Consider the following 23,977-nt stretch of genomic DNA (forward strand, 5'->3'; position numbering starts at 1 on the left):
CATGCCCATCAGTTGCAAACTACTTTCTCCCAGAATCCACACGATCTGCCAGAAGAGGTGTAGGTCACCTCTAGGGGCCTAGCCAGCCTTGATGTCCAGCAGAGGCTTTCAGGCCACTACTCGAGAGTCACCCGAGTCACATGCTCTCAGATGCACTCTGCCTTCTCTCAGGGACAACACGACCTATGAGAGAGAAAACAGCTCCCCAAAAGGGGAGGAGGGGGTCCCAAGAGGAAAAATCCCAATTTGTCATCTAAGGCGGAAGGCCTGATCGTTTGTGACCTCTTATGGTTAGGGTGACTTTGGGATTCCAAAAGGAGAATTCTGGGAAGTAGCTCTCAGAATTTGCATAGGGTATTTGCAAGTCCTTTGAAGGGTCTCCTTTCAGGAATGCCAGACTTGCTCAATGAGGGGCACTTGGGTTTGTTAATTAGTAAACAGATGGCTTTTGTGAAGTTTTGGCCTTCTTATCTCTGAGCCTTTGGAATTTCAGGTATTTGTCGCCCCTCAGGAAACTCAGGAAATTAACTTTTTTCTACCGAGGCCTTTTCTGCCTATTTCCTTTCTACCTCCTCAATGGAATCAGGCGCAATCCAAGAAGGCATCTTCAGGCCCGTAATAAAGGGGGGGACGCTGGAATTAAAGGTCACTCCCTCTACTCACATCTGATTTATAACACTTGTCGGCAGAAGAACTGGCGCAGAAGCAGGGTTTACAGAATGAGCATGTGGGTGACGCTGTCTCTCGCCGCCTCGGCGGGCATAGGCTGCTGTCACAGCCCAGGGGCAGAGTAGTAGCTACTGAGCAGTAGCACTATCCAGAGATCGCGTGGACTCTGGAAGAAAGCAGCCTGCACCTGAAGGCAATTCGGCTTGGGCTACTCTCAAGGCTAAGGTCCACTGGACTGCAACTAAGGGCACCCTCCACACCGCCAACGCTCCAAAGCCTCCTCAGTGCCAGAAGACTAGGCTCACACGTGTGCGCCCCGCCCCACTCACCACGTACGCACTTACGCCCGCCCCACCCCTTTTTCCTTCTTACACGCAGGCGCCCCGCCCCTCCCCTTAACATTTGAGTCACGCCCCCTTTTCCGCTCACACGCATGCGCCCCGCCCCTCTTCTCGCTTACACGCATGCGCTCCGCCCCTCTTCTCGCTTACACGCATGCGCCCCGCCCCTCTTTCCGCTTATACGCAAGCGTCCCGCCACTCACCTCCCCCTCGCTTAAAAGCCTGCGCCCGCCCCCCCCCCCCCGTGGCGTCGCACTTCCGGCCGCTACTTCTGCATCCGGGGCAGGACACACACAATCCCCTCCTTCGGTCCGGCCTCCGGAGCAACCCCAGGCCGGAAGCGGAAGCGGCCCGGAGCCGGAAGAGGAAGCCGGCGCGGCCCCGTCAGCAGTCGGAGGCTGGGCGGCTGGGAGGCGGCGGCGGTCCCGAGGGGCGGCGACTGCGCTGCTCTCCTCTCTGGGAGCGGGGCCCGCGGCCAAAGCGGCCCAAGGCCGCGGCGCCATGAAGCTCTACAGCCTCAGCGTCCTCTACAAAAGCGAGCCGAAAGCGGTACTGCTCAAAGCCGCGTACGACGTGTCTTCCTTCAGCTTCTTCCAGAGGTCCAGGTGAGCCGCGGGCCGCGCGGAGGAGCCCAGCCACGGCCGGGGGGCGGCTCGCCTCCTCGCCGCCCACGGTGCCTCCGAGAAGTCGTCATCGTTCCCTTGTAAAAGACTCGGGCCATTCCAGACTATTGTCCTGTACTCAGGCATTTTCAGATTTCTGCCGCATAAAAATTCGAAGGGGGTCTCGGAATAGAGCAGTTTCCTAGGGTTCGCGCCCCGATGTTCTCAGCTACTGGCTAGAGCCCCAGAAATCTCTGTTTTGAATCAACACCTCGCACCCAATCAGTGACTCAGACCTGGGAGCCTGCGTGTTGTGTCTTGAGAGCTACCTTTGGACTTGGTAATTCCCAGTAATTCAGCATGAGATACTGGTGTATTCTTTTTGTGGGTGAAGCCACTGGACCCCCAAAATATTACACCACAACCAGCTAGGGCTCAAACCCAGCTTGTCCACTTCTTAGTGGTTGGGCACATTGAAGATTTGGAAGCACGGACTCTGTAGGGTTAGAGTCTTTTGAATGTTTCCGGGGCACTTTAACTGCAGGAAGGTATGTATTAGAAGTGCCAGGCATGCCCAGCCCATTCATGGGAGAGGATAGAGTGACTCAGGCAAAAAAGGAGAAGGGCAGTCCCAGAGTCTGGTGGAATCTGCCGTTTGGACTCTGTTTTCATTGCTTCAGTGCAGCTGCTTTTTCTTGATGAGAGTACTTTGCCAGTGGCGTGCTGGCTAGGTCCAAAACGATTTCTGTTATTTGGTTGAAACTGTCTTTTGGGGGGGGGTATCTTTTTAAAATTATTTCTTCACTCTGCTAAAACACATCGCAAAACATTTACTATGTTAGCCATTTTTAAATGTACAGTTCAGTGGTATTAAGTGCATTGATAATGTTATGCAACCATCAGCATCACCCAGCTCCATAGCTCCTCTTGTGAAACTGAAACTCCGTGCCCATTAACTACTAACTCCTCATTCCCTCCTCTCCTAGCTGTTGACAACCCCATTTAATCCCATTAAGCCTGGGAGCATTTTACCTCCAAGCTGTACCTTCAGCCCTATTTTATTTTTATTTTGAAACAGGGCCTCACTAGGTTAATCAGTCTCACCACTTGCTGAGGCTGTCCTCAAACCTATGATCCTCCCATCTCAACCTCCCAAGTACTGGGATTATAGGCATGTGCCACCACGCCATTCTTTCTATGATTTTGACTATTCTAGGGACCTCATATAAGTGGAATCAAAAGGTATGTTTTTGTGTCTGGCTTACTTTAATTAGCATAATGTCCCTAACGTTTATCCATGTTGTTGCATGTATCAGAATTTTCTTCCTTTTTGAGACAATAATATTTCGTTTTATGTACTAAATACATTTTGCTCACCCATTTACGTGGAAACTTGGGTTGCTTCTACATTTTCGCTACTATAAGTAATGCTGCTATGAATATGGGTGTACAAATATCTCTTTAAAGACCCTGCTTATGCCTGGCATGATGGCACACGTTTATAATCCCAGGTACTCCCAAGTACTTGTGAGGCTGAGACAGAAGGATTGCAGGTTCAAGGCCAGCCTCAGCTACTTAGTGAGGCTCTCCGCAAGTTAGCGAGACCCTGTTCCAAAATAAAGAATAAAAAATAGGGCTGGGAGCTGGGCGTGGTGGCGCTCGCTTGTCATCCCAGCATTTGGGAGGCTGAGACCGGAGGATCGCGGTTCGCGGACAGCCTCAGCTACTTAGTGAGGCCCTCTGCAACTCAGTGAGACCCAGTTTCAAAATAAAGAATAAAAAATAGGGCAGGGGGTGTAGCTCAGAGGTCAAATGCCCCTGGGTTCCATCCCCAGACCCGCAAAAAAAAAAAAAAAAAAAAATAGGGCTGGGGGTGTAGCTAAGAGGTAGAATGCCCCAGGATTCAAACCCCAGTACTGCAAAAAGAAAGAAGCGGGTGGGGGAAGACCCTGCTTACAGTTTTCTTTGGTACATACCCAGAAGTAGAATTATTGCATCATCTTTTGGCTCATTTAAGTTTTTCTTGATACTTGGCTTTATTTACCATGGCCTCTTTTCTCTGTTCTGTGTTACAGCTCTTCTCTAATGGGACTTTTGTCAACTTGGCTCTGGTTCTTTTTCTGTGTTCTTTTCCATTTATACTGAAGCATCTCAGAGATATCACGATAGGATTTACTAGTCACGTCTCTGGGATATCCACACTCGTCTCAGATGATTGACTACAGCACTACAGCGTCATTTCTACTAGCATCTCTTAAAGCGGTGTACGTTTCTTGGTTGACCGCCTCACTTCCATCTTTCATGCCCCATGATTACCAACCCCCATGCTTAAAACCTTTGGATAGTTTTCTAACTCTTTTGGCCCTTGTGTATAGTAGTCTCACAATGCAATTTTTTCTAATTATAGTTCTACTCTTAGCACTATGTCTTTTTATTATTACTGCCATGGCTTTCTTACTGGAGGACTTAACTTTTCAAGACTCTTTTCTTCTCTACTCATTTCGATTATATCTCTCTTCATGATAATAATAACTGGCGGTACTCTGTGCCAGGCATTGTGTTAAGTTACACGTATTAACTCATTTAACTATCACACAAATCTTGATTTTACAGGCGAGGCACAGTGCAGTCACTTGCCCGCCTCCTAGTGAGTGTGGAGCTAGGGTCCCAGAGTTGGGTGTTCAGACTTCTTAATGCCTCTGTGGGCGCCTTGTTTGGACTCGCAGCGAAGGACCCTGTTCTGATTCTTGGCTGCCTTTATGCTGCATCCCCAGTCCGAGGCTCCTCCTTAGCGCCTGTTTCTCTGGCGGCACCATCTCCTGGGATTCCTTCTCTGCTGGATCCATGATGAACTTTGCCTTCGCCCCAGCCTTTGCATGAGCTGTTTCCTATCTCCTTGTTCTAGCTAAGCTGTTTCCTTCTCTTTCCTCCAGAGCACTCAGGCTGTCTTGTGGGTGAGCCCAGCAGACCTGAGCCAAGCCAGCATTTACTGCAGAGATGATTGCCAGGATCTGTTTTGTGGCTGCGGCAGTGCCTGGCCATGTGTTTGCCTGACAGGTTTTTTTTCCCCCAGCATGTGCCGGTCAGAGACATAGAGGCTTATTTAGAAAAGTAAGGCCGGGCGTGGTGGCGCACGCTTGTAATCCCCGCGCTTGGGAGGCAGAGACAGGAGGATCGCGCAGGTTCGAAGCCAGCCGCGCGCGCTGGCTTAGGAGACCCTGTTTCCAAATAAAAATGTAAAAATAGGTCTGGGAGTGTAGCCTGGAGGTAGAAGGGCCTCCAGGAACCCCAGTACCACCAAAAAAAAAAAAAAAAGAAGAAAGAAAAGTAAAATACACATTCAAGAGAGAACATGGGCCACCTCCAGAGTGAGGGACAGTTTTTGCCACTAGTGTTTTTCTTGTGCAGTTTATATTTGTTCTGCTTCTTAGAAGTGACTGGGACTTTGAGAGCAGGAGCTGCCTCCTGCTTTTGCACCGTGTCCCAGCTCACGCTCTGACTAGACTGTTACTTTGGCCATAACCTGAAGAAAACTCCCCAGAAGTCTGAAAGTGAGTTATGGTAAGCTAGGTGGCAAACACATGTGACTTGAACGTTGTGTTGATGGATAATTATCTGTATTTTTGCTCATTTGCAGTGTTTTTATTTGTTATTAAGGTTGGGCGGGAAAGAAAGGAAACCGAGAAGCAGTGTCTCCTGAACTTGTGAGCTCAGAGGACTGCCGTGGAGGACAGGGTGACTGGAGGGAGGTAATAGTGTGTGTTGTGTCTCTTAGCGTGCAGGAGTTCATGACCTTCACCAGTCAGCTGATCGTGGAGCGCTCGGCGAAAGGCAGCAGGGCTTCTGTCAAAGAACAAGGTAAGAGGACTGGCCGCTGCAAGAGCGTCCCGGCTGCCACCCCTGCGCAGCACTCGGGAGCTCAGTGTGTGGAGACGGCTACCAGGACCCGACTTTCCTGCCAGCTGGTTCTCTCCTCCTTCTCCTATTTACATGGAATTCTGTGCTCACTGTTCAGGTTTGAGCTTCCTAGGTAAAATTGCTCCCAAAACCTGGACTCATTTATTTTATTTTTATTTTTGGTGGTACTGGAGAAGAGCCTCACTAAGTAGCTGAGGCTGGCTTCGAACCTGTGTGATCCTCCTGTCTCAGCCTCCCAAGCGCGGGGATTACAAGCTGCGCCACCACGCCTGGCAACCTGGACTCAGTTAAACTTGGGTCTGACTCTTAATAAGCAGCCTTTATATTCTTCTCATTCCTCTCCAGAGTTGGAGATCCTCCTCCCCACAAAGAGAATTTCCAGTACTTTATTCTGTGGGCTTTAGATTATTTTGACCAGGAATCCAAAAACCCATCATTAAAGTTTTGGTTTTTTTCATTTCAGATTTTATATAAGTCTTTAGGTACTTATTTTAGACTTACAGGTTATACGTACAGATTCGGAAAGAGTTACATGAATTTCATCAGGCAGAAACAAAAGACCACCTCACATGTGCTGACCTCACGTCACTTGGTGCAGAGCTGCTGAGTTGATCATATAAACGGCAGTCATGTCATAGGCAGTATGCGATGTTGCGCTCCGTGTGGGGTCCGTTCACTGTGAGCATCCCAGAATCCTTGTTTGGTTTTGCGGGTCTGGGATGGAACCCAGGGCACTCAACCTCCAAGCTACACCTCCTCCCTATTTTTTATTCTTTATATGAAACCGGGTCTCACTGAGTTGCAGAGGGCCTCACTAAGTAGCTGAGGCTGTCCGCGAACCACGATCCTCTGGTCTCAGCCTCCCGAATGCTGGGATTATAAGCGTGCGCCACCACGCCCGGCATCACAGAATTGAAATTGACTCATGAGTATTTCAGTGTTCTTCAGACTGTCTGCCCTCCCCAGCTTTATAACTTAAAACCGACTACTCAGGCACAGAGCAGCTGTTCAGTTTCTGTGGAGTGAGTACATTTGACCCCATTTTGAGTCTTATTTGGAAATGTATATAAAATCTGGGGAGCAGATGATAGTTCTCCATCCCTCTCCTCATCCCTGTTCTTAGTGATTTCTGCCCTGTTCTGATTTCAGGGACTCACAGGCTTTATGTCCTCTTTTGTTTTTCTGTTTTTATTATTGGATTCTTCTGGTCAGACCTTTAAGGCCAAGAAGGTTCTTATTTGTAAGCTATATCCTTTGGGGATATAGCTTACTCTTTGGGGATGAGGTAGCTGTGGCATCTTCGAAGTGGTGAAAAGTAACAATCCTGTGGATTGTGATTATTTTGTAGACACCCTTTTACAAACCCTACCTTTTGATTCTAGGTCAACTTTAGTGCAGTGATGCTGGACAGCCAGCAATGGCTATTTTTTTTTCTTTTTTGTGATACTGGGTATTGAACCCATTTCTTTCTCTGAGATACACCTCTAGCCTAACTTGCCCAGGCTTGATCTTCCTGTCTCTGCCTCCCAAGTATGGAATTACAGGTCTGAACCACTGAGACCAGCTACAACGAATTTTTTTTCTAGACAGCTCCCTCCAATTTCCCACCAAAGGCTGTAGCAGGTTGAGCACATGGCTGTAATCTCAGTACTTGGGAGGCTGAGAAAGGAGGATCTCAGGTTTGAGGCCAGCCTCAGCAACTTAATGAAACTGTCAGTAACTTAGTGAGACCCTGTTTCAAAATTTAAAAAGTAAAACAAGTCTGGAGGTGTAGCTCAGAGGTAGCCTCTCCCCCAAAAAAGAGGAAAAACGAGGCTGCTTGGCTCGTCTTAGCTTGCCTCCATTTGTTAAGGGCACAGAGCCTCAAAGGGCCATGAACTGCCAAGACCCAGCGACGCGTGACCCGGAAGTACTCCTGGGGACATGTCAGCTTGCTTGTGCTTTCTTGCCTCTGGTGGCTTATATTGAGCTTAACTTTGCACATGAGGCCCCTAGGCACTTACAGTCCTAAGTGGGCATTGGGCTGGGCTCTAGGGCTGATCCAGGGAGCTGTGCCGCAGAGCCTGTACAGACCTCACCCGGAGACACTGGGCTTGAGAGTGGCGTTTTTACCCCAGAAAGCAGGAGCCGGCGGTGTGACAATTAGACCTGGGGGACTAAAAACAGTCCAGACGCTCATGTCCTCTCCACCCGTCTCATTTCTTGTCTCCTTAGAGTATTTGTGCCACGTCTACGTCCGGAATGACAGTCTTGCGGGTGTAGTCATTGCCGACAGCGAATACCCATCCCGGGTGGCCTTTACCTTGCTGGAGAAGGTGAGGTGCAGTTTGACTGTCCTGGGCTAGGATGATGAGTGCAGAAGTCTGGACGGTGCCTGAGGCCCAGGGAGGGTTGGTCCAAAGTCCTTGTGTTTTCAGCCGCCGCCCCTGCCAGAGCAGGGCCAGCTTGGCACCCTTGCCCCTGCTTTCCTGCCTCTCACTGCTTCTGATCTGGTCCAGGCCCTCGGTTGCGGCATCCTTCCTCTGGACAGACCAGCTTTGCCGTGGGCTGCCCTGTGCTTCTGCTGAGCCCCTGGCTCTGTCCGCGGTGCTCCGCAGTCACTGCGCCTCTCCCCGATGTAGGTTACGCATTTCATGGGACTTAGCACCTCGGCATAATTCTTTAATTTTGTCACGTGATACTAATGATAAACTTGCACCCAGCATGGTGGCGCACTTCTAATCCCAGTACGTGGGAGGCTGAGACCGGAGGCATGTAGGTTCGAAGACAGACTCAGCAAGTAGTGAGGCCCTGTTTCAAAATAAAAACAACAGGACTGGAGGCGTAGCTCAGAGGCAAAATGTCCCCAGGTTTAATCTCCAGTAGTACACACACAAAAATAAACAAATGTGAACATTGCAATTTCACCCTGTACCCATAGCATGAAGGTATTTTCAAGCACATGAAATCCAGTAATTACTTAAATCCAAAAGACCTTGCTCCTTTTTTTGAATATTAGAAGACCAGTGCCTGGGAATCTGTCACTTAGAGTGTGTGTATGTCGCCGGGCGCGGTGGGCGCGCTTGTCATCCCAGCACTCGGGAGGCTGAGACCAGAGGATCGCGGTTCGCAGCCAGCCTCAGCTACTTAGTGAGGCCCTTTGCAACTCAGTGAGACCCTGTTTCAAAATAAAGAATAAAAAATAGGGCAGGGGGTATAGCTCAGAGGTCGAATGCCCCTGGGTTCCATCCCCAGACCCGCCAAAAAAAAAGTGTGTGTGTGTGTGTGTGTGTGTGTGTGTGTGTGTGTCAGTGTCACTGTGGATTGAGCCTGGAGGCATTCTGCTACTGCGCTATATCCCCAGTCCTTTAATTTTTTTTTTAAATGGTCTCCCTAGGTTGCCAAGGCTGGCCTCAAACTTGTGATCCTCCTGACTCAGCCTCCCAAGAACTGGGATGTTACAAGTATGTGCTTCTGTACCTGGCTCATACTTTACTTTTGATTCCTAGGCTACCTGGGATATGTGTTGTTGATGAGAAACACTTAGAAGGAGGAACTTCAGCCTAGACCGTCCCCCTCCATTAGCTGCCCTCCTTTTTCCTCCCTAAGTCAGGGCGTGGCGCTCAGGGCACCTGTGCCCAGGTGCCGGAGAGCACAGCGGGGACTTGTTGGCGTGCTTTGTTTCGTAGGTACTAGATGAGTTCTCCAGGGAGGTCGACAGCATAAGCTGGCCAGTCGGCTCCCCTGCTACGATCCTCTACTCAGCCCTGGGTGACCACCTCAGCAGGTACCAGGTAGGTTTAAAGAAACATCCTGGAGACACCGGGTGGCCTGGGATCCACCAGACCTGGGAAGGCCAGCCACTGTGGCGGTCAGTCTGGTGACCCCTTTTACCAATGTTCTCTCTTTTTTTTTTTTTTTTTTTGGTGGTACTGGGGTTCCTGGAAGCCCTTCTACCTCCGGGCTACACTCCCAGACCTATTTTTTACATTTTCATTTTGGAAACAGGGTCTCCTAAACCAGCGCGCGCGGCTGGCTTCGAACCTGCGCGATCCTCCTGTCTCTGCCTCCCAAGCGCGGGGATTACAAGCGTGCGCCACCACGCCCGGCCCAATGTTCTCTCTTGAACATTCTGTTTGAGAAACACTGAGCATCTGCCTTCAGACCCAAATCCTAGGCAGGTCTTTTGTTTCTCTATTGTGTGTTTAGATGGGCTTTGTCTTTTTACTGTGGAAATTAGTCCAGTTTCTTGAGTTTACGTTTGTTTCCAGGTAGCCGCTCCAGTCTTGATCTGTCCTTACTTTGGTGTTTTCCTAGAACCCGCGAGAAGCTGACCCCATGAGTAAAGTGCAGGCCGAGCTCGACGAGACCAAAATCATTCTGGTAAGCAGGAGGGTGGAGAGCAGCCCAGGCCTGAGGGCAGAGCGCTGTGCCAGCAGCTGAGAGTGCCGAGCCAGCCCTCGCGTGCAGTGCGCCGCACTCTCCAGGAACTCGCCTCAGGCTGTCCCTCTGTGCCCGTCGTTGGAGGGTCCAGGCTGGGGACCGTCTAGCCTCGAGGCGCCTCCGCGTGGCTGCTCCTTGCCTGCGGTTACGGGGACCTGCGGTGGCCTTTGTGGTCTTCATTCCCGCCACCGGGGCCCCGGCCGCCCGCACGGCGCCTGCGTCTTGGGGCAGGCGGAGCGCACTGGTGGACCGCAGCACTGTGTTCTGCACCACAAGCCCATGGTACCTGAGCTGGAACCTGCGTTTTTATCTGGAATCTCCTGATTTGGAATGGCTGTCTAACTTTTTTGTGTGTGCACATGTGGAATATGAAACCCCCCCTAATCTTCTCCTCAGGTTTCTCCTTGTGACTCTTGCCTCTAACTGGCTCCATCACCTCTTGTCTACCAGTCAGTAGTCACGGATTGTCACCCTGCAACTTAAATTCCTCAGCAGCTCAGGCCACTCTGGGATGCACCCTTCTTCCAGTCTCGTGACTGGCCTCTCTTCGGCCCTTCTCTGTCTGGCTTTTGCACAGCATCCCCAGCTCAGACCTTTCCAAAGGCCGTCTTATTGTCACTGCTTGTTAACGTAGCTCCTGACCAGTGTGTGAGCACTGGGGCATCTTTCCATCCCTGTTCAGTTTATGACATTTAACCCAAACCGGTTTCAGGGTGAAGCTCCCCTGTCCACACTGGCACAGCTTCCGCAGGTATCCATATCTCCTGGTTGGGGGCTAGGGGCCTGCATCCTATAAAACTAGCACAGGGCTTCACATAGGCTCTGGACTATGCTCTGAATAACAGCTTTGGGATGAAAGTCTTGGGTGTCTGTTTTGCATACCCTTGGGCTTTTGTTTGTTTGTTTGTTTTGCTGGTACTGGGGTTCCTGGAAGCCCTCTACCTCCGGCTACACTCCCAGACCTATTTTATACTTTTTTTTTTTTTTTAAACAGGTTCTCTTAAGCCAGCACGGCTGGCTTCGAACCTGCACAATCCTCCTGTCTCCACCTCCTAAGTGCAGGGATTACAAGCGTGCGCCCGGCTACCCTTGGGCTTTCTGATCACTGAAGTGGGATTCTCCGTGTTTTCTGCCCTGCTCTATCTCTTCCTTGTGTTGCTTGAGTTTGAGTTTGTGAGAACTACATCCTGGGATACCCACGCTCCCCTCTCCCCACGGAGCAGGCCAGCCAAACTCAGCCAGCCCTGGCCTCACTGCCGTTGTAAAGTCTGGATTCGTGGTGTCCATATCTTAGTCTAGCTAGCTTTTTATGTTAAAAGAGTTGCTTACCTGTGTTTAGCGATAAAAAAGACTTACTAATTTCCTTTTCTCGTGTGTGTGTGTGTGTGTGTGTGTGTGTGTGTGTGTGTGTGTGTGTGTGTTACGAGCTACACCCCTGGACCAGTTTTATGGAAATAGGGTCTTTCTAGGTTGCTGAGAGCCTCACTGAATTGCTGAGGCTGGCTTCAACCCTGAGATCCTCTTGTCTCAGTCTCCCAAGTACTGGGATTCTGGGAATGCGCCACCATACCCGGCCTGACTTGTGGCATGCGGCTGCCTAGCAGTGGTTTGGGGCAGGAGGTAAGCTCTTGCTCCTCTCTGGCTGCTGGCTCTTCTGAGGGCATCCGTTCCTGCACCCCTTCAAAAAGAGTTGCTGTTTCCACTTTTTGTTTGTTTTTGTTTTGTTTTTTTGGTGGCACTGGGGTTCCTGGAAACCCTTCTACCTCCGAGCTACACTCCCAGACACCTATTTTTTTATATTTTTATTTTGAAACGGTCTCTTAAGCCAGCGAGGCTGGCTTCAAACCTGCGCGATCCTCCTGACAACCGCCTCCCAAGCACGGGGATTACAAGCGTGAGCCACCACGCCCAGCCTGTTTCCACTTCTTAAGCGCAGACATTCATTTGTAGAGATGACATTTAGAATAGGACATGCTCTAGCCGGGCGTGGTTGTGCACACTTGTAATCCCCGCGCTTGGGAGGCTGAGACAGGAGGATCGCACAGGTTCGAAGCCAGCCTCAGCTACTTAGTGAGGCTTTCAGTAACTTAGTAAGACCCTGTTTCCAAATAAAATATAAAAAAGGTCTGGCAGTATAGCCCGGAGGTAGAAAGCCTCTGGGTTCCACCCCCAGTACCACCAAAACAAACAAACAAAAAGAACAGGACATGTTCTGTCATGATGCTTCCCAGTCAGAATACGACATACCATATATATGAGTCGTTCATGATTCTGAATTTTGTAGGAGCCATGTTTTATTTACTTTTTTTGTGTGTGTGGGGGGGGGGGTACTAGAGATCAAACTCATGGGCATTCTACCTCTGAGCTACACCCCCAGCCCTTTTTTTTTTTTTTTTTTTTTTTTTTGGTGGTACTGGGGTTTCTGGAAACCCTACCTCCAGGCTACACTCCCAGACCTATTTTGATACTTTTTTATTTGGAAACAGGGTCTCTTAAGCCAGCGAGGCTGGCTTCGAACCTGTGCGATCCTCCTGTCTCCACCTCCCAAGTGCAGGGATTACAAGTGTGCACCACCACGCCCTGCCCCAACCCTATTTTTTAATTTTTTAATTTTGAAACAGGTCTCATTAGGTTGATAAGAGTCTCACTACTTGCTGAGGCTGTCCTCAAACCTGTGATCCTCTGTCTCAGCCTCCCAAGAACTGGGATTATAGGCAAATGCCACCATACCTGGCAAGAGTCATGTTTTAAAATGACAAAAATAGTTGGAATTTATTTTAGTATTTTTATTTAACCCAGGGTATCCAAATATTTCAACATATAGACAGTTATTTTAAAAAGTCACTAATGAGGTATTTTGTATCCTGAGCCAGAATCTCTGAAACCTGTGTGTGTGCACTTGAAGCACATCTCAGTTTAGACTTGTTTCATCACAAGTGCTTGGTAACTTTCCGTGGCTCCGTGATCGGACAGCACAGCTCGCTACTTGAGTGAGTTTCCTACAGCTGCTGTTGACAAATGCCCACAAACCAGGGACTCAGACCAACAGAAATGTGTGCCCTTGCGGTGCTGGCGCCCTCGGCCCAGGCAGAGCTGGTTTCTTCTGGAGGCCTGAGGCCTGTTGCAGGCCTCTCCAGCTTCTGGTGGCTACTGGCAGTCTTCGGTGTCTTTGGGTTGCAGGCACATCACTCTGGTCTCAGCCTCTGCAGTTGCATGGCCTTCTCTGTGCCCAAATTCCTGCTTTCTTCTGAAGGGTGCCAGTCATTGGATAAGCACCCGCTGTAGTCTGTTAAACCTTATCTTAACTAATGACGCCTGCAAAGACCCTGTTGCCAAATAAGGTTACATTTGCGGGTTCTGGGTGGATGTGGGATGGGGGAGGGGCCCCATCCAACCTAGTACAACACAAGTGTGCTTGTGCGTGTGGTTGTGTGTGCATACTGAGCAATGCGTGAACACAGTTATGCACATTCATGAGCTTTGCTAGAGCGGTGCTCATCAGAATCTATTGGGGACCAGATGGAGGGGTGTTTTGTTCCTGTGAGAACTAGGTTTTATGGTAGTGCCACCATGTCCTGTTCCATCTGCTAGGACCATAGCTGTTCTGGGACCCAGTCCTGACACTTACGAGGTGGTGTTTGTTGGAGAGAGCTCAGAGGAGGTGCTTCACTGGCCGCTGAACTTGATGAGCTCTTGCCAGCATGCACTTACTGGACAGAGCACAGAGTCCTCTTCTCTCTTTTGTCCAGCACAACACCATGGAGTCTTTGTTAGAGCGAGGTGAGAAGCTTGATGACTTGGTGTCCAAATCAGAAGTACTGGGAACGCAGTCTAAAGCCTTCTATAAAACTGTGAGTAGCTGTGCCCGCTCTCCCGGCCGTCCCCTCCCACCCTACTGTTGCCACTTGTTTCTTCTGGCACTTTCCGCTGTGGGCAGCCCTTCTTAGATTGTTTAATCGGGGTGGATGTGGGTTACTCCTTAGAATGTGGGAGTCCAGGGCGAGTGCCCAGGCCCCGGTGAGAGTAGGAGATTCTCTCCGCTCCTCGGCTGTGCCCGGCCGGTTTCTCAGCTCACGCCTCCTCTGCACTGGTTCCAGTTCTACTCAATGGGTTTGCTCCCATTTTTCTGTGGACTGAACAACTGGGTGTGAGCGCGCAGGATGCAGCAGCCTCCTTTCCAAGGAGGCTCCTGGCCTCTGGCTTGTCTCCCTTTGGCAGTCTCCCATGGGCAGGATGGCTCTTGCTGTCCGCCTCTCTCTTCAGGCCAGAGCTCACACCTCTGGGAGTGGATGTGCTCTTGGCCCGTTGTTGGACCGTGGCAGAGACCAAGCGTACCTGGTCAGTGCACACGCGTGTACTTTGGTCTGCGTGTTGGAGGGAGGTAGCCAGTGGGGTTAGGAGGACAGCCTGTGGCCAAGAAGCAGGAGAGAATGTAACAGCTGCCTCTGCGAGTGAGAGCAGGACCACCTCTCTTCTCCAGAAGACCGTCCCCCAGGAGGAAGCGTTACCAGGCTGGTCAGAGAACATTGTCGGAGGACAGGAGGGAGGGAGAGCAAGAACCTGGGCCAATCCCCTTTACATTATTGGGTTTTTTGCTTATGCCTAGCCTAACCACAGGAATCTTTCACTTTTTGATAGCAAAATAGGGCCTGGTAAAAAAGAGCACACAGGTTGGGACCTTGCGTGCCTCAGCCCCTTCAGATCCTCTGTTTCTTTCAAGGCCCGGAAACAAAACTCGTGCTGTGCAATCATGTGACGGCCCTCAGAGGCCGGCGCTGGATCGTCACTGCCACACGTCAGGACTGCAGCCACGAGGAGAGACGGCCAGGAGGAGGACGGGAGCGGGCAGGCTGGCCCTTTTTACCATGTAGTTCTCCAGAGGAGCCAAGGGAAGGTGGGAGGGTGGGATGTTCAAGCTCATATGTCCAGTTGTGATTTTTGGAAAGAATTTGAGGCCCCCAAAGGTGTATTTTTGGGCGAATGAAACCATAAAGTCTCAGTGGCTCCTGTGGATGCTGAAGGGCTCGTTCTCAGCTGGCCCGGAAGGGCTGTGGGCGGAGCTCAGAGCCAGCTCTCCTTGAACCTTGGTGTGTCTTTGGATTCCATTTGTGCATTGATTATATTAACTCTCGGTTAGTGGGGGTGGGGGAGGGGCCTGGTGACAGGGCTGGGGCGGGCAGATTTGGGTACTCCGAAAAACCTTGCCAGGGCACTGTGAGGCCGGCGGGGAGTTTCACAGAGGCCAGAGCTGGGTGGTGCATCAGTGCTTCAGCTCCAAGGCCTGTGAGGGGCAGTGGTTGCTGGGTCTCCAGTTCTGACCCAGTTCAGCTTGCTTTTCTGCTAGGACTGGCTTCTGCCTAGGGCAGGGCCCATCTAAGCACTTTCCAACCGGTACCACGAAGGTGACTTTAGAGGGTGTTTACGAGGAGCTGGGATTAGGCCCGAAGGAGGGGCTGTCCTGCGACCTTTGGGACGGTGAGCTCTTGGTGCTGGTCTTTGGGGAAAGAACCAGACGTGGGTCTCCTCAGCCACCCAGCTCGAAGACACAGCCTTGACTCGGAATTTGACTTTGAACATTGGGATCAAAGCAGTGGGTGCTATAGTCTCAAAACTGGTTTTATTTGCCTCTCTCGCTACAAGACAGTTTTGGCAACTGCCTAGGGCCTGCACCTATAAACAGGTCTTTCCCGTGGACACCGGGAGGAGATGTCGGCAGCCTCCAGCAGCACCTGGACTTCTGTGGTTGAAACTGTGCCACCTGTGAGCCCACCCCTGGTTGCAGGTGCTACCGGGGTGGAGAGCCAAGGAGAGGCCCGAGCTGGGGCCGCCTCCCAGCAACTGTGCTGGGACCCAAAAAATCCTTCCTTTTTCTGAGGCCCGGCGCTGGAGCCTGGGCAGGACAGCCTGAGAGCAGGCCCAGGATACATGTTGGGTCCTGAACTGCTGCTTCCAGCCCTGCCACGCTCAAGGTGCACCCATGGGATCCCATCTGACGGAGCCCTTGCTGACTGAGGTCATCCACAGGCTTGAACGATGTCCGTATCCTCAGGCTCCCTGCCCTGGGCACTCCCATGTGGGTGGGGTGGGCCCCAGGCTGGGGTCCCCACCCCTGATTGGTGTGCCAGCTACAGCCCTTCTTCTCTGGGAACTGCTGGCCAGCGGCCTCAGCCTCCCCCTGGAGTGGCCTGTGTCCTCTTCCAGTTTTCACGGACAGCGGCAGTCTAGGGCTCCAGGAGGGCACAGACCTGGCCTGAGCTGGACCCCCTAAGGGGAAGGAACAGGCAGTGGCACGCGCCCCTTCCTGGTGTGAAGGGGCCGGGAGGCAGTGGACTGGGGGAATCTCCGTCTAGCTGTCCTTCCTCAGCAGGGCGGGAGTGGGTGAATCTGACAGAGGTCCTGTGATGGGTGGATGGCCTGTCCCGCTTTCCTGATCCCCCCTCGTAGTCTAATGTTGAATCATTTGGCAAGAGTGTATTTTAATAACTGCTGTCTAACTTCTCTGTGTTCTGTTAAAAAGGTACCTGTCTAGATATAAAGTTTACTTCTGAAATGACAAAGTGGTCTTGTTCTTTGTTTGAGCTGGTGGGGGGGGGCTTTTTCTCAAGCCCACCCAGTGTGGGTGCCAGGCCCAGTGCCTTGAATTTTCTCCAGACCTTTCTAGCAGGGCCGCATCTCCTTTTTGCTATTATCCAGGTGAGGGAGCCCTGGAGCAGAAGGCCTGTCACTTGGCTACCACCTGAAGGCCCACCTGGGAAAGCGCCTCTGACCTACAGACCCCTGGGAAGGGCCGCCCCCTGCCCAGTCTTCGTGCCCTTTGAGTGGTCTGAGGCCACCCAGCACAGTGGAAACTTGCGCAGGGCCTGAGGAGCGGGGCTGACCTCTGCAGGCTGGGATGGGAATTTCATCTTGAATATACGGAGTCTGAGCTGCTGGTCACTGGAAGTTTGGGCTCTGTGGTTGGATTTCTTCTCTCGACAGGTGGGCCAGGCCTTGCTTTCAGCCTGTACCCATGATTCTTAGCGCCAGAGATCCCTCTGCCTGGCCTGGAAGCAGGCTTGGTCTAGGGTGCCAGCTTTTCCTGATCAGAGGACCTGCCAGAGCTTGTGTTATCCCAAGCCTGCTTGGGGTGACAGGGGGCCCAGGAAGCTTTAACCAAAGTGCTGTTTAAAAGTGCTGAATGAACCTGGTGCAGTGGCACACACGGGTAATCCCAGTACTTGGCAGGCTGATGTAGGAGGACTGCAGGTTGGAGGCCAGCCTCAGCTGCTTAGCTAGAACCTGTTTCAAAATAAAAAGCCTGGGGGTGGAGCTCCTAAGTAGGATTTCCCTGGGTTCAATCCCCAGTACTGAAAGAAAACACACATAGGGAATGAAAGTCCCCTTATTGGCGTTCCTTTGCCTCGAGTGCCGGGCCAACCTGGGTGGTTACCCCTGCGTGCAGGCCCTAAAGCCCACAGCAGGGCTGTGCTGCTGGCATCTGCAGAACGGCCTCAGGAATAATGCATGTTGGACGCTCAGGGTCTGCAGTGCACAGCCTTCCTGAGGGAGGCCTGGCCTGGAAAGCCTCCTCCGATTACAGCTGATAGGCGACCGGAGCCCTAGATGTGGCGCCGTCACCGCCGCACAAGCGGGCACTGGCCTAGATTCTTTGCACTGGTTCTGGGGATCTGCTGCCCACTGCTCATACCCTGGGAGCACCTGCCCCGGTGTAGCTCAGGTGAAGCTGATCCCAAGGCCTCCCTGAGGCAAAGGGACCTGTGACCAGATGCTTGGGACGGAGAAAGTAGCTGGGAGTTTGGGCGCATTCTGGGCCCCCCGTTCCTATTGGACAGCAGCCTTATCAGAAGTTACTTGGAGCCGGGCGTGGTGGCGCACTCTTGTAATCCCCGCGTTTGGGAGGCAGAGACAGGAGGATCGCGCAGGTTCGAAGCCAGCAGCTGGCTTAGGAAACCCTGTTTCCAAATTTTAAAAAAATGTAAAAATAGGTCTGGGAGTGTAGCCTGGAGGTAGAAGGGCTTCCAGGAACCCCAGTACCACCAAAAAAAAAAAAAAAAAAAAAAGTTACTTGGAGCCAGGTGTGGTGGCACCTGCCTGTAGTCTCAGTCCCAGCTGCTTGGGAGGCTAAGGCAGTAGAACCACAAGTTCAAGCCTGGGCAACTTAGTAAGACTTTGCCTCAGCAATGTAGGGGCTGGGCTGGCACTTGCCTAGCATGTGTTAGGTGCTGGGTTCAATCCCCACCATTGGGGATGTGGGGGACTGGAGAAAAAGTTTTGCTGGGTCTGTAGCTGAGATGCAGCATACTTCCCTGGCATGGACTAGGCCCTGTTCATCTCCAATACCAACCCCCCTAAAAGTTACTTGGACCCTCAAGAGTGGGCAAGTTTGGTGTCTGGGGCTGTTGGGAGCAGACAGCAGTGGCAGGCCATGGCATGCAGGGGGCCGGGTGTGGGGTGAGGCCATGGAGACACGACAGGGCCTGCAGGGGCCTCCCACGGTGGCCTGGGAGTGAGGAGGGTGCAAAAGCCTCAGATGGCCCCAGAGCCTAGCCACACACGCCAGGGCGGCTGTTTCTAAGGAAGGTCCTAACAGGATAGAGGTTACAGGGAAAGGGGTTTACTCTGTGCTTGGGCTGGAGCTGATGAGAAAAGGCCTGAGGTGGGGGTGCACCTTTCCCCTCATTCCACAAGCCCCGCACACCTGGCCGTGCTGACCCCGAGCGCCTGCTGTTCCTGCCACATCGAGGGGCCTGGCCCCTGGCATCTCTCGGGCCCCACTCTAGATCTCTGGCCTGGGCTCCAGGTTCCAGCTGAAGCCCCTTGACTGCAGTGGCTGTCTGCACTCGATTCCAGCCTGAGTGTCCACAGGAGGAGGGCCCAGCGGTCATGGGCACAGGTCCTCGTACCAGGACAGCGCATGTGTCAAATAGGGGTGATGGTAACAGACACAGGACGCGCAGGGCCCTGCTCCTGGGGCTCCTTCCCGTAGAGGCTCCCTTCCTGGCCTCATCATTTAACTTGTCCTTCCTGCCACGTCCTTTCTGGGCTGAGGTGGAGGGATTGGCAGGTCCCGGCACGAAGCACCCAGCTGCACTTGAAGCAGTTTGTCTTGTTTTTGTTTTATTTGCAGTTTCCCGAGACAGAACAAAATAAGAATAATTTTTGTACACCTACAAGGCTCAGAAAGAAAAGACAATGAAACTCAGCAAAAAGAGAGAAGAGGGAGGGCCGCCAGCACGTGGGGCAGCCGACGCCACCACCCGCGAACACCTAGCTAGCAGAGCAGGTGTGGCCTGCTCTTGAGAGAGGGTCATGCAAAAGAATTATCCCCAGAAAAAAAAAAAAAACCCAAATTATCCCAGTCAGGCAGCTCCGTGGAGATAACAAGGTGGTGGGAGGGGAGAGGAGGAGGCCCCAGGACACCAGGGTGGCCGGCCATGAGGCCACACACTGTCCATGGTGAGCCCTGCCGCTGTCCCGTGGACTGGAGCCACTTGTGCAGAGCCTGGCGGATGTTTACCCTGTGTCCATGGATAGGGACAATTGTCCTGGGCACAGCATGGACGAAAGGTGGTGTCCACTCTGAGTGTCCATGGTGGACAGTCCCCAAGGGATTTAGGATCCTGTGTCCGGTTCCCCACTCCGTGCCCCTCCCTTGGCTTGATTTATGGGGGAAGATAAAGAAAATCCTTGTTGAAAACGACGTGAATTGAAGGTGGGCAGCCGGAGGCCCTTGAACTTTTGCACTCAGGGCTCCTGCACGCCCTCAACCTGGCTTCAGGCCCACTGCCCCTGCCCGGCTGCCCTGGTACTCCATGCCCAGCCTGGCCGTGGTGTCCTGCCTCACTTAGGAACAGGATTACCATGCAGTGAGCCCAGGCAGCCACTCTAGGAGCACCCCGGCCCCTGGAGGCAGCACTTTGTCCCCACAGAGCCTCCCTCCGCCCTCGCTTCCTGGTCCCCGGTCTCTACGCCAGCCAGCCGGCCCTCTGTCCAGGCTGTAGCCCTGGCCACCTGTAAGGGCCACCCTGGCTTTCCACACACTGCTGGCTGGCTCTGCAGCGGCTCCTGCCTCTGGCCCAGGCTAGAAGGCATCCTACTTCAGCCAGCACCTACATGGCCCCACCTCGGCCAGGACGGATGGATCCCTCTTTGCAACTTGCTGCAACACAACCCAGCCCTGAGCCCCCACCCCAAAGCTCAACAGGCAAACGCTCAGATGCTCCCAGCATCTGTTGGGGACTCAAGGCCCACAGCCCTGGGTGGGGTCTGCTCCTGTTAGCACAGAGAGGAGCTGCCCAGGCTGAGGGAGGCCATGTTGCTCTGCTGCTAGCTGGCAGGGACAGGATAGGTGCTCCACGCAGGACGGAGGCAGCCCCGGCCTCAGCCCTTCTCCACGGCTGGGTGGGCCAGAGCTGCGGCCAGCAGGTCCTCTCGCCAGGCACAAGGCCCAGAGGTGAACAGTGCCCTCCGCGCCTTGCTCCCCAAAGGGCTGGAGTCAGAGCCCAGGGCCCTTGGGGCTTCTCTGATGGCCTTAGGGTGGTGGTCTCCTACAGGCTCCAGGGAGGAGGGGACTCCATGCTGGACAACGGTGGCTCTAGGGAGGCCACACCCAGCCCTTCACAGGGACAAGGGAAGGGACGGGAAGCAGGAGGAGCAGCAACTCTCTGGATGACTAGCGGGAAAGGGGGCAGCCAGGCGGCCACAGCCCTCCCAAGACACCTGACACCAGGGCAGCCAGGCAGCACGTGGGGCCATGCTTGGCGGGAGGATGCGGACGCCCGCGGTGTGGGGTGAGTGCGATACCTACAGACTAACACCGATCGCACACGGGGCCCTGGAGGCAGTTCACGCCCCAGGGTTCCCCAGACCAGGAGTGCAGCAGACACACGTGGAGCTTGGGTGGGGTGCGGCCCCACAAACGCCGGATTTTTACAGCTTTTCCTTTCTTTAGTTTTTTTTCTCTCTCTCTCCCATTCCATCCGATGTCAAATTTGTGTGTGGTCGTCATTGTCGTCATCTTATTTTTATAAAACAAATCACGTCTGGTCTTGTTTTCTGCAGACACAGGCACCAGGGGAGGGGGCGAGGCAGACACAAACATGCGACAGGCAAGCTGCGCGCCCGAGGGCGGCCGGGCTCCGACACCAACCAGGCACAGCTCTGAAACAGGGACGGTCACCTCCTCAGCGGCCGTCCACGCAGGGACCCTCGGGCTCTGGCCCGATCCCTGGGCACCCGCTCCCTCCTCAGCCCCGCCCGCCGCTCACCTCACTGCAGTGGGGCCACGGGCGCGCCCGAGCAGTGGAAGTGCACGTTCTGCCACTTGCCGTCCCTGCGGTGCCACACGCGCGTCTCCTCGGACTGGCTGGTGCGGGGCCGGCCCTGCCCGTCTATGTACTGCGTGAGGCGGATGTAGGCGATGCAGGCCGCGTCCTCGCCGATGACGTGTACGTGCGGGTTCAGGATGGTCGTGTGGATCGGCTTGCTGTTCTTGGCCAGCACTGGAGCGGGCGGGCGGGCGGGGGCTAAGGATGTCCGGGCGGGCACCGCGCTCTCCCGGGCCTCCCCGCCCGTGGACCACCTCTGCCACATCTCGGCTTCCCTTTGCGCAGGCGCTTAATTCCGTGGCTGGCCCCAGCCCTGCCCCTGGTGGAGGCAGCTGAGGACACCCCCCCCCCCCCGCCGCCTCCCGAAGGGCCGCCCTTCTGCCCACCCCACCCCCACACTCACAGTTCTCAAAGTAGAATCTGTGGAAGTCCATCCCTTCCACCAGGTTTCCCAGAGCTTCAGGCTCAAACGAGGTCAGGCCTGGGTCACAGATTTTCCTGGGACAGAAGGAGTAACCCCAAGTGAGGAGGGGCCCTGTCTGTCATCCATCCTTCCTGGACACCACCCCCTGCCCCCTGGAGACTCACGCGTAGGCCTCAAAGTCGCCGTTGTTGACGGCCTCAATGAGCTGCTCCGTGGTCTTAATGATCTCCTGCTTCCGGGCTGCAGGGAGAGACAGACGGACAGGAGTGAGCCCTGGGCACTGGCTCCCACCAGAGTCCAGGGAGGGACCTGGGCAGAGTGCTGGCGGCAGGAGGCACCCACCCTGGCTCCTTTCCAGGAAGGACCTGCAGGCCTGGGCCCTGTGTGTCCAGACCACCCTGGTCACAAGGCCCCCTCCAGGGCCACCAATGGCATCCCCATTCCTAAGCACTGCAGTTCCTTTTTTTTTTTTTTTTTTTTTTTTTTTTTGAGAGTCTGGTGATAAAACTCAGGGGTATTAGACCTCCAAGCTAACACCCCTGCCCTATTTTTTAAACTTTATTTTGAAACAGGGTCTCATTGAATTGCAAAGGGCCTCACTAAGTAGCTGAGGCTGTCGGCGAACCTCTGTCCTCAGCCTCCTGAATGCTGAGATTACAAGTGTGCTCCACAACGCCCAGCTATTTTGTTTCTCTTAAATGAAAGTCTTAAGATGACAGAAATAGTCCAACTGTATTACAGAATGTCTAGAAAATGCAGGAAGCACTGCTCACAACTCACCCGCGGTTGGCCTCCCGTCCCTGTGGCCCTAGCCCCCTGATCTGCCCCCGGCTCTGTCGTTCGCCTGAGCCTAGTCCATTCAGCACTTCCAGGAAAGCCACCAGCAGCCTCTCACAGTGGTGTCAGGGCCCTGAGGGTGAGGGTCCCCAAGCAGCACCAAGCAGCAGAGTGGCCTGGGCCTCTGCAGGGGGAGGCCGGCAGTCTTCTGCCCTCCTGCTCCCGCCTGCTGCAGCTGCATAGTCCTGGGCCAGAGCTGCCCGAGATGCTCCTGCCAACGTCCTGAAAATCCCAGCCCGCAGGTCCTCCCGCCTGCAGCCTTCGGCTCTCGGGCTCACTGGCCTTGGCACTCACTGGAAGCCCCTTTGCTGCTGTCATTACATTTCCTGTAAAGTTCTCAAATGTGGGCGAAGCCGTGAATGATATGAGCCTCTGTTGGGGTTGACATTGCCGCACGGCTCCAGGCCTGCCGGCGCCTTCCTGGGAGGAAGGCTGCGGTGCTGCCTGTCCCACCGCTCCGCCCGGGGGTGCAGACACCAGGCCTCTGTGTCTGCCCAGGGCACCTGTGCTGCCCTCTCCTGGAGCCCCATGGCACCTGGACAGGGGTCACTCGGTGGCATCTTTGAAGTTGGGTGCACTTGTGTGTGAGCGTGTGCACATATGTGTGCATGGGGCACTCACACACCATGCACATGTACGCATATAGTGCCTAGGAGGGCGCACGTGCCGTGTGTGGGCACTTGTTTGTGCGCACTTGCACGCATGTGCGTATGCGTGGTGGGTGTGAGTGGGGTGAGGTGTGCTGTGTGCACTGGTGGGCCGCCATCTCCTACAGCTGCGCTGGCTACCGCCCCAATCCTGCTTCTTGCCTGTGTGCGTCTAGGCCGTGTCACTGTGCTCAGGGCAGCCCCACAGCACACGCCCAGTCCCCCACCCACGTGGTTGACCCTGGAAAGCTGAAGAAGGGTGTGCTGGGAGCTTCAGGAGCCCCTTTCCCCTGCAGTCCCTGCTCCAACCCCACATCTATGTACCAGCTCTAGGACAGCACCAGGGCTCCGAACCGCACACAAAGTGGACACTCTGGAGCCCGGGGCAGCATCTGACTTCAGTCCCCAGAGCGGTGCCCACCCTACCACCAGCTTCCAAATCTGAGTGCCCATCAGCCCATGGCACCTCATGCCCCGTTTCTCCTGATCCCTCCTGCGTCTGCAGACAGCTCCTTCCCAGCCTCAGAGCCAGTCCACCCTGGCTATCTACTCTGCCCTCCGAGGTCCGCACCCCTGACGCTTGGTAATCCCCCTTTTCACAGACAGAGCTTTTAACAGACAGGAACAGCCCTCCTCCCCCACAGGAGGCCGTGGGCACACAGCACCCAGCTGGGATGGCGGGACGGTTTCCAGTGAGCTACCATTCGACACGGATCTTATGCTGCGGTAAGTGGAACTAATCTTCCATTAGTAAAGTAATGCTGAGTGTTTTTAAACAAACTATAATTTA

General features: G+C 53.7%; 2 protein-coding genes across 22 annotated transcripts in view; one reads left to right on the forward strand and one right to left on the reverse strand.

The window, feature by feature from the left end:
* Positions 1–1,511: 1,511 nt before the first annotated feature.
* YKT6 (YKT6 v-SNARE homolog) lies at positions 1,512–14,708 on the forward strand (the record flags this gene model as incomplete). Of its 2 annotated transcripts, XM_080701530.1 has the most annotated exons (7): positions 1,512–1,615; positions 5,388–5,470; positions 7,745–7,845; positions 9,199–9,303; positions 9,827–9,892; positions 13,702–13,803; positions 14,673–14,708. In XM_080701530.1, 7 exons carry the CDS (start codon positions 1,512–1,514, stop codon positions 14,706–14,708), a joined length of 597 nt encoding a protein of 198 aa, XP_080557656.1. The 2 variants fall into 2 exon arrangements, with proteins under 2 accessions (XP_080557656.1, XP_080557657.1); XM_080701531.1 differs by lacking the exon at positions 13,702–13,803.
* A 6,512-nt stretch (positions 14,709–21,220) lies between these two features.
* The window catches only part of CAMK2B (calcium/calmodulin dependent protein kinase II beta), a gene marked incomplete at both ends in the record, with an annotated part of 86,499 nt that continues 83,742 nt past the window's right edge, over positions 21,221–23,977 (reverse strand). For 17 of the 20 annotated variants that reach the window (XM_080701681.1, XM_080701674.1, XM_080701684.1 and 14 more), the window contains 3 exons: positions 21,221–21,453; positions 21,683–21,777; positions 21,868–21,943. In XM_080701681.1, coding sequence (XP_080557807.1) covers positions 21,221–21,453; positions 21,683–21,777; positions 21,868–21,943 — 404 coding nt within the window. The remainder of the gene's footprint in view (positions 21,454–21,682; positions 21,778–21,867; positions 21,944–23,977) is intronic. The other 3 variants (XM_080701679.1, XM_080701676.1, XM_080701677.1) reach the window with 1 other exon arrangement.

Source organism: Muscardinus avellanarius (assembly GCF_963383645.1).
Source record: "Muscardinus avellanarius genome assembly, chromosome: 9".
NCBI classification, from domain to species: domain Eukaryota; kingdom Metazoa; phylum Chordata; class Mammalia; order Rodentia; family Gliridae; genus Muscardinus; species Muscardinus avellanarius.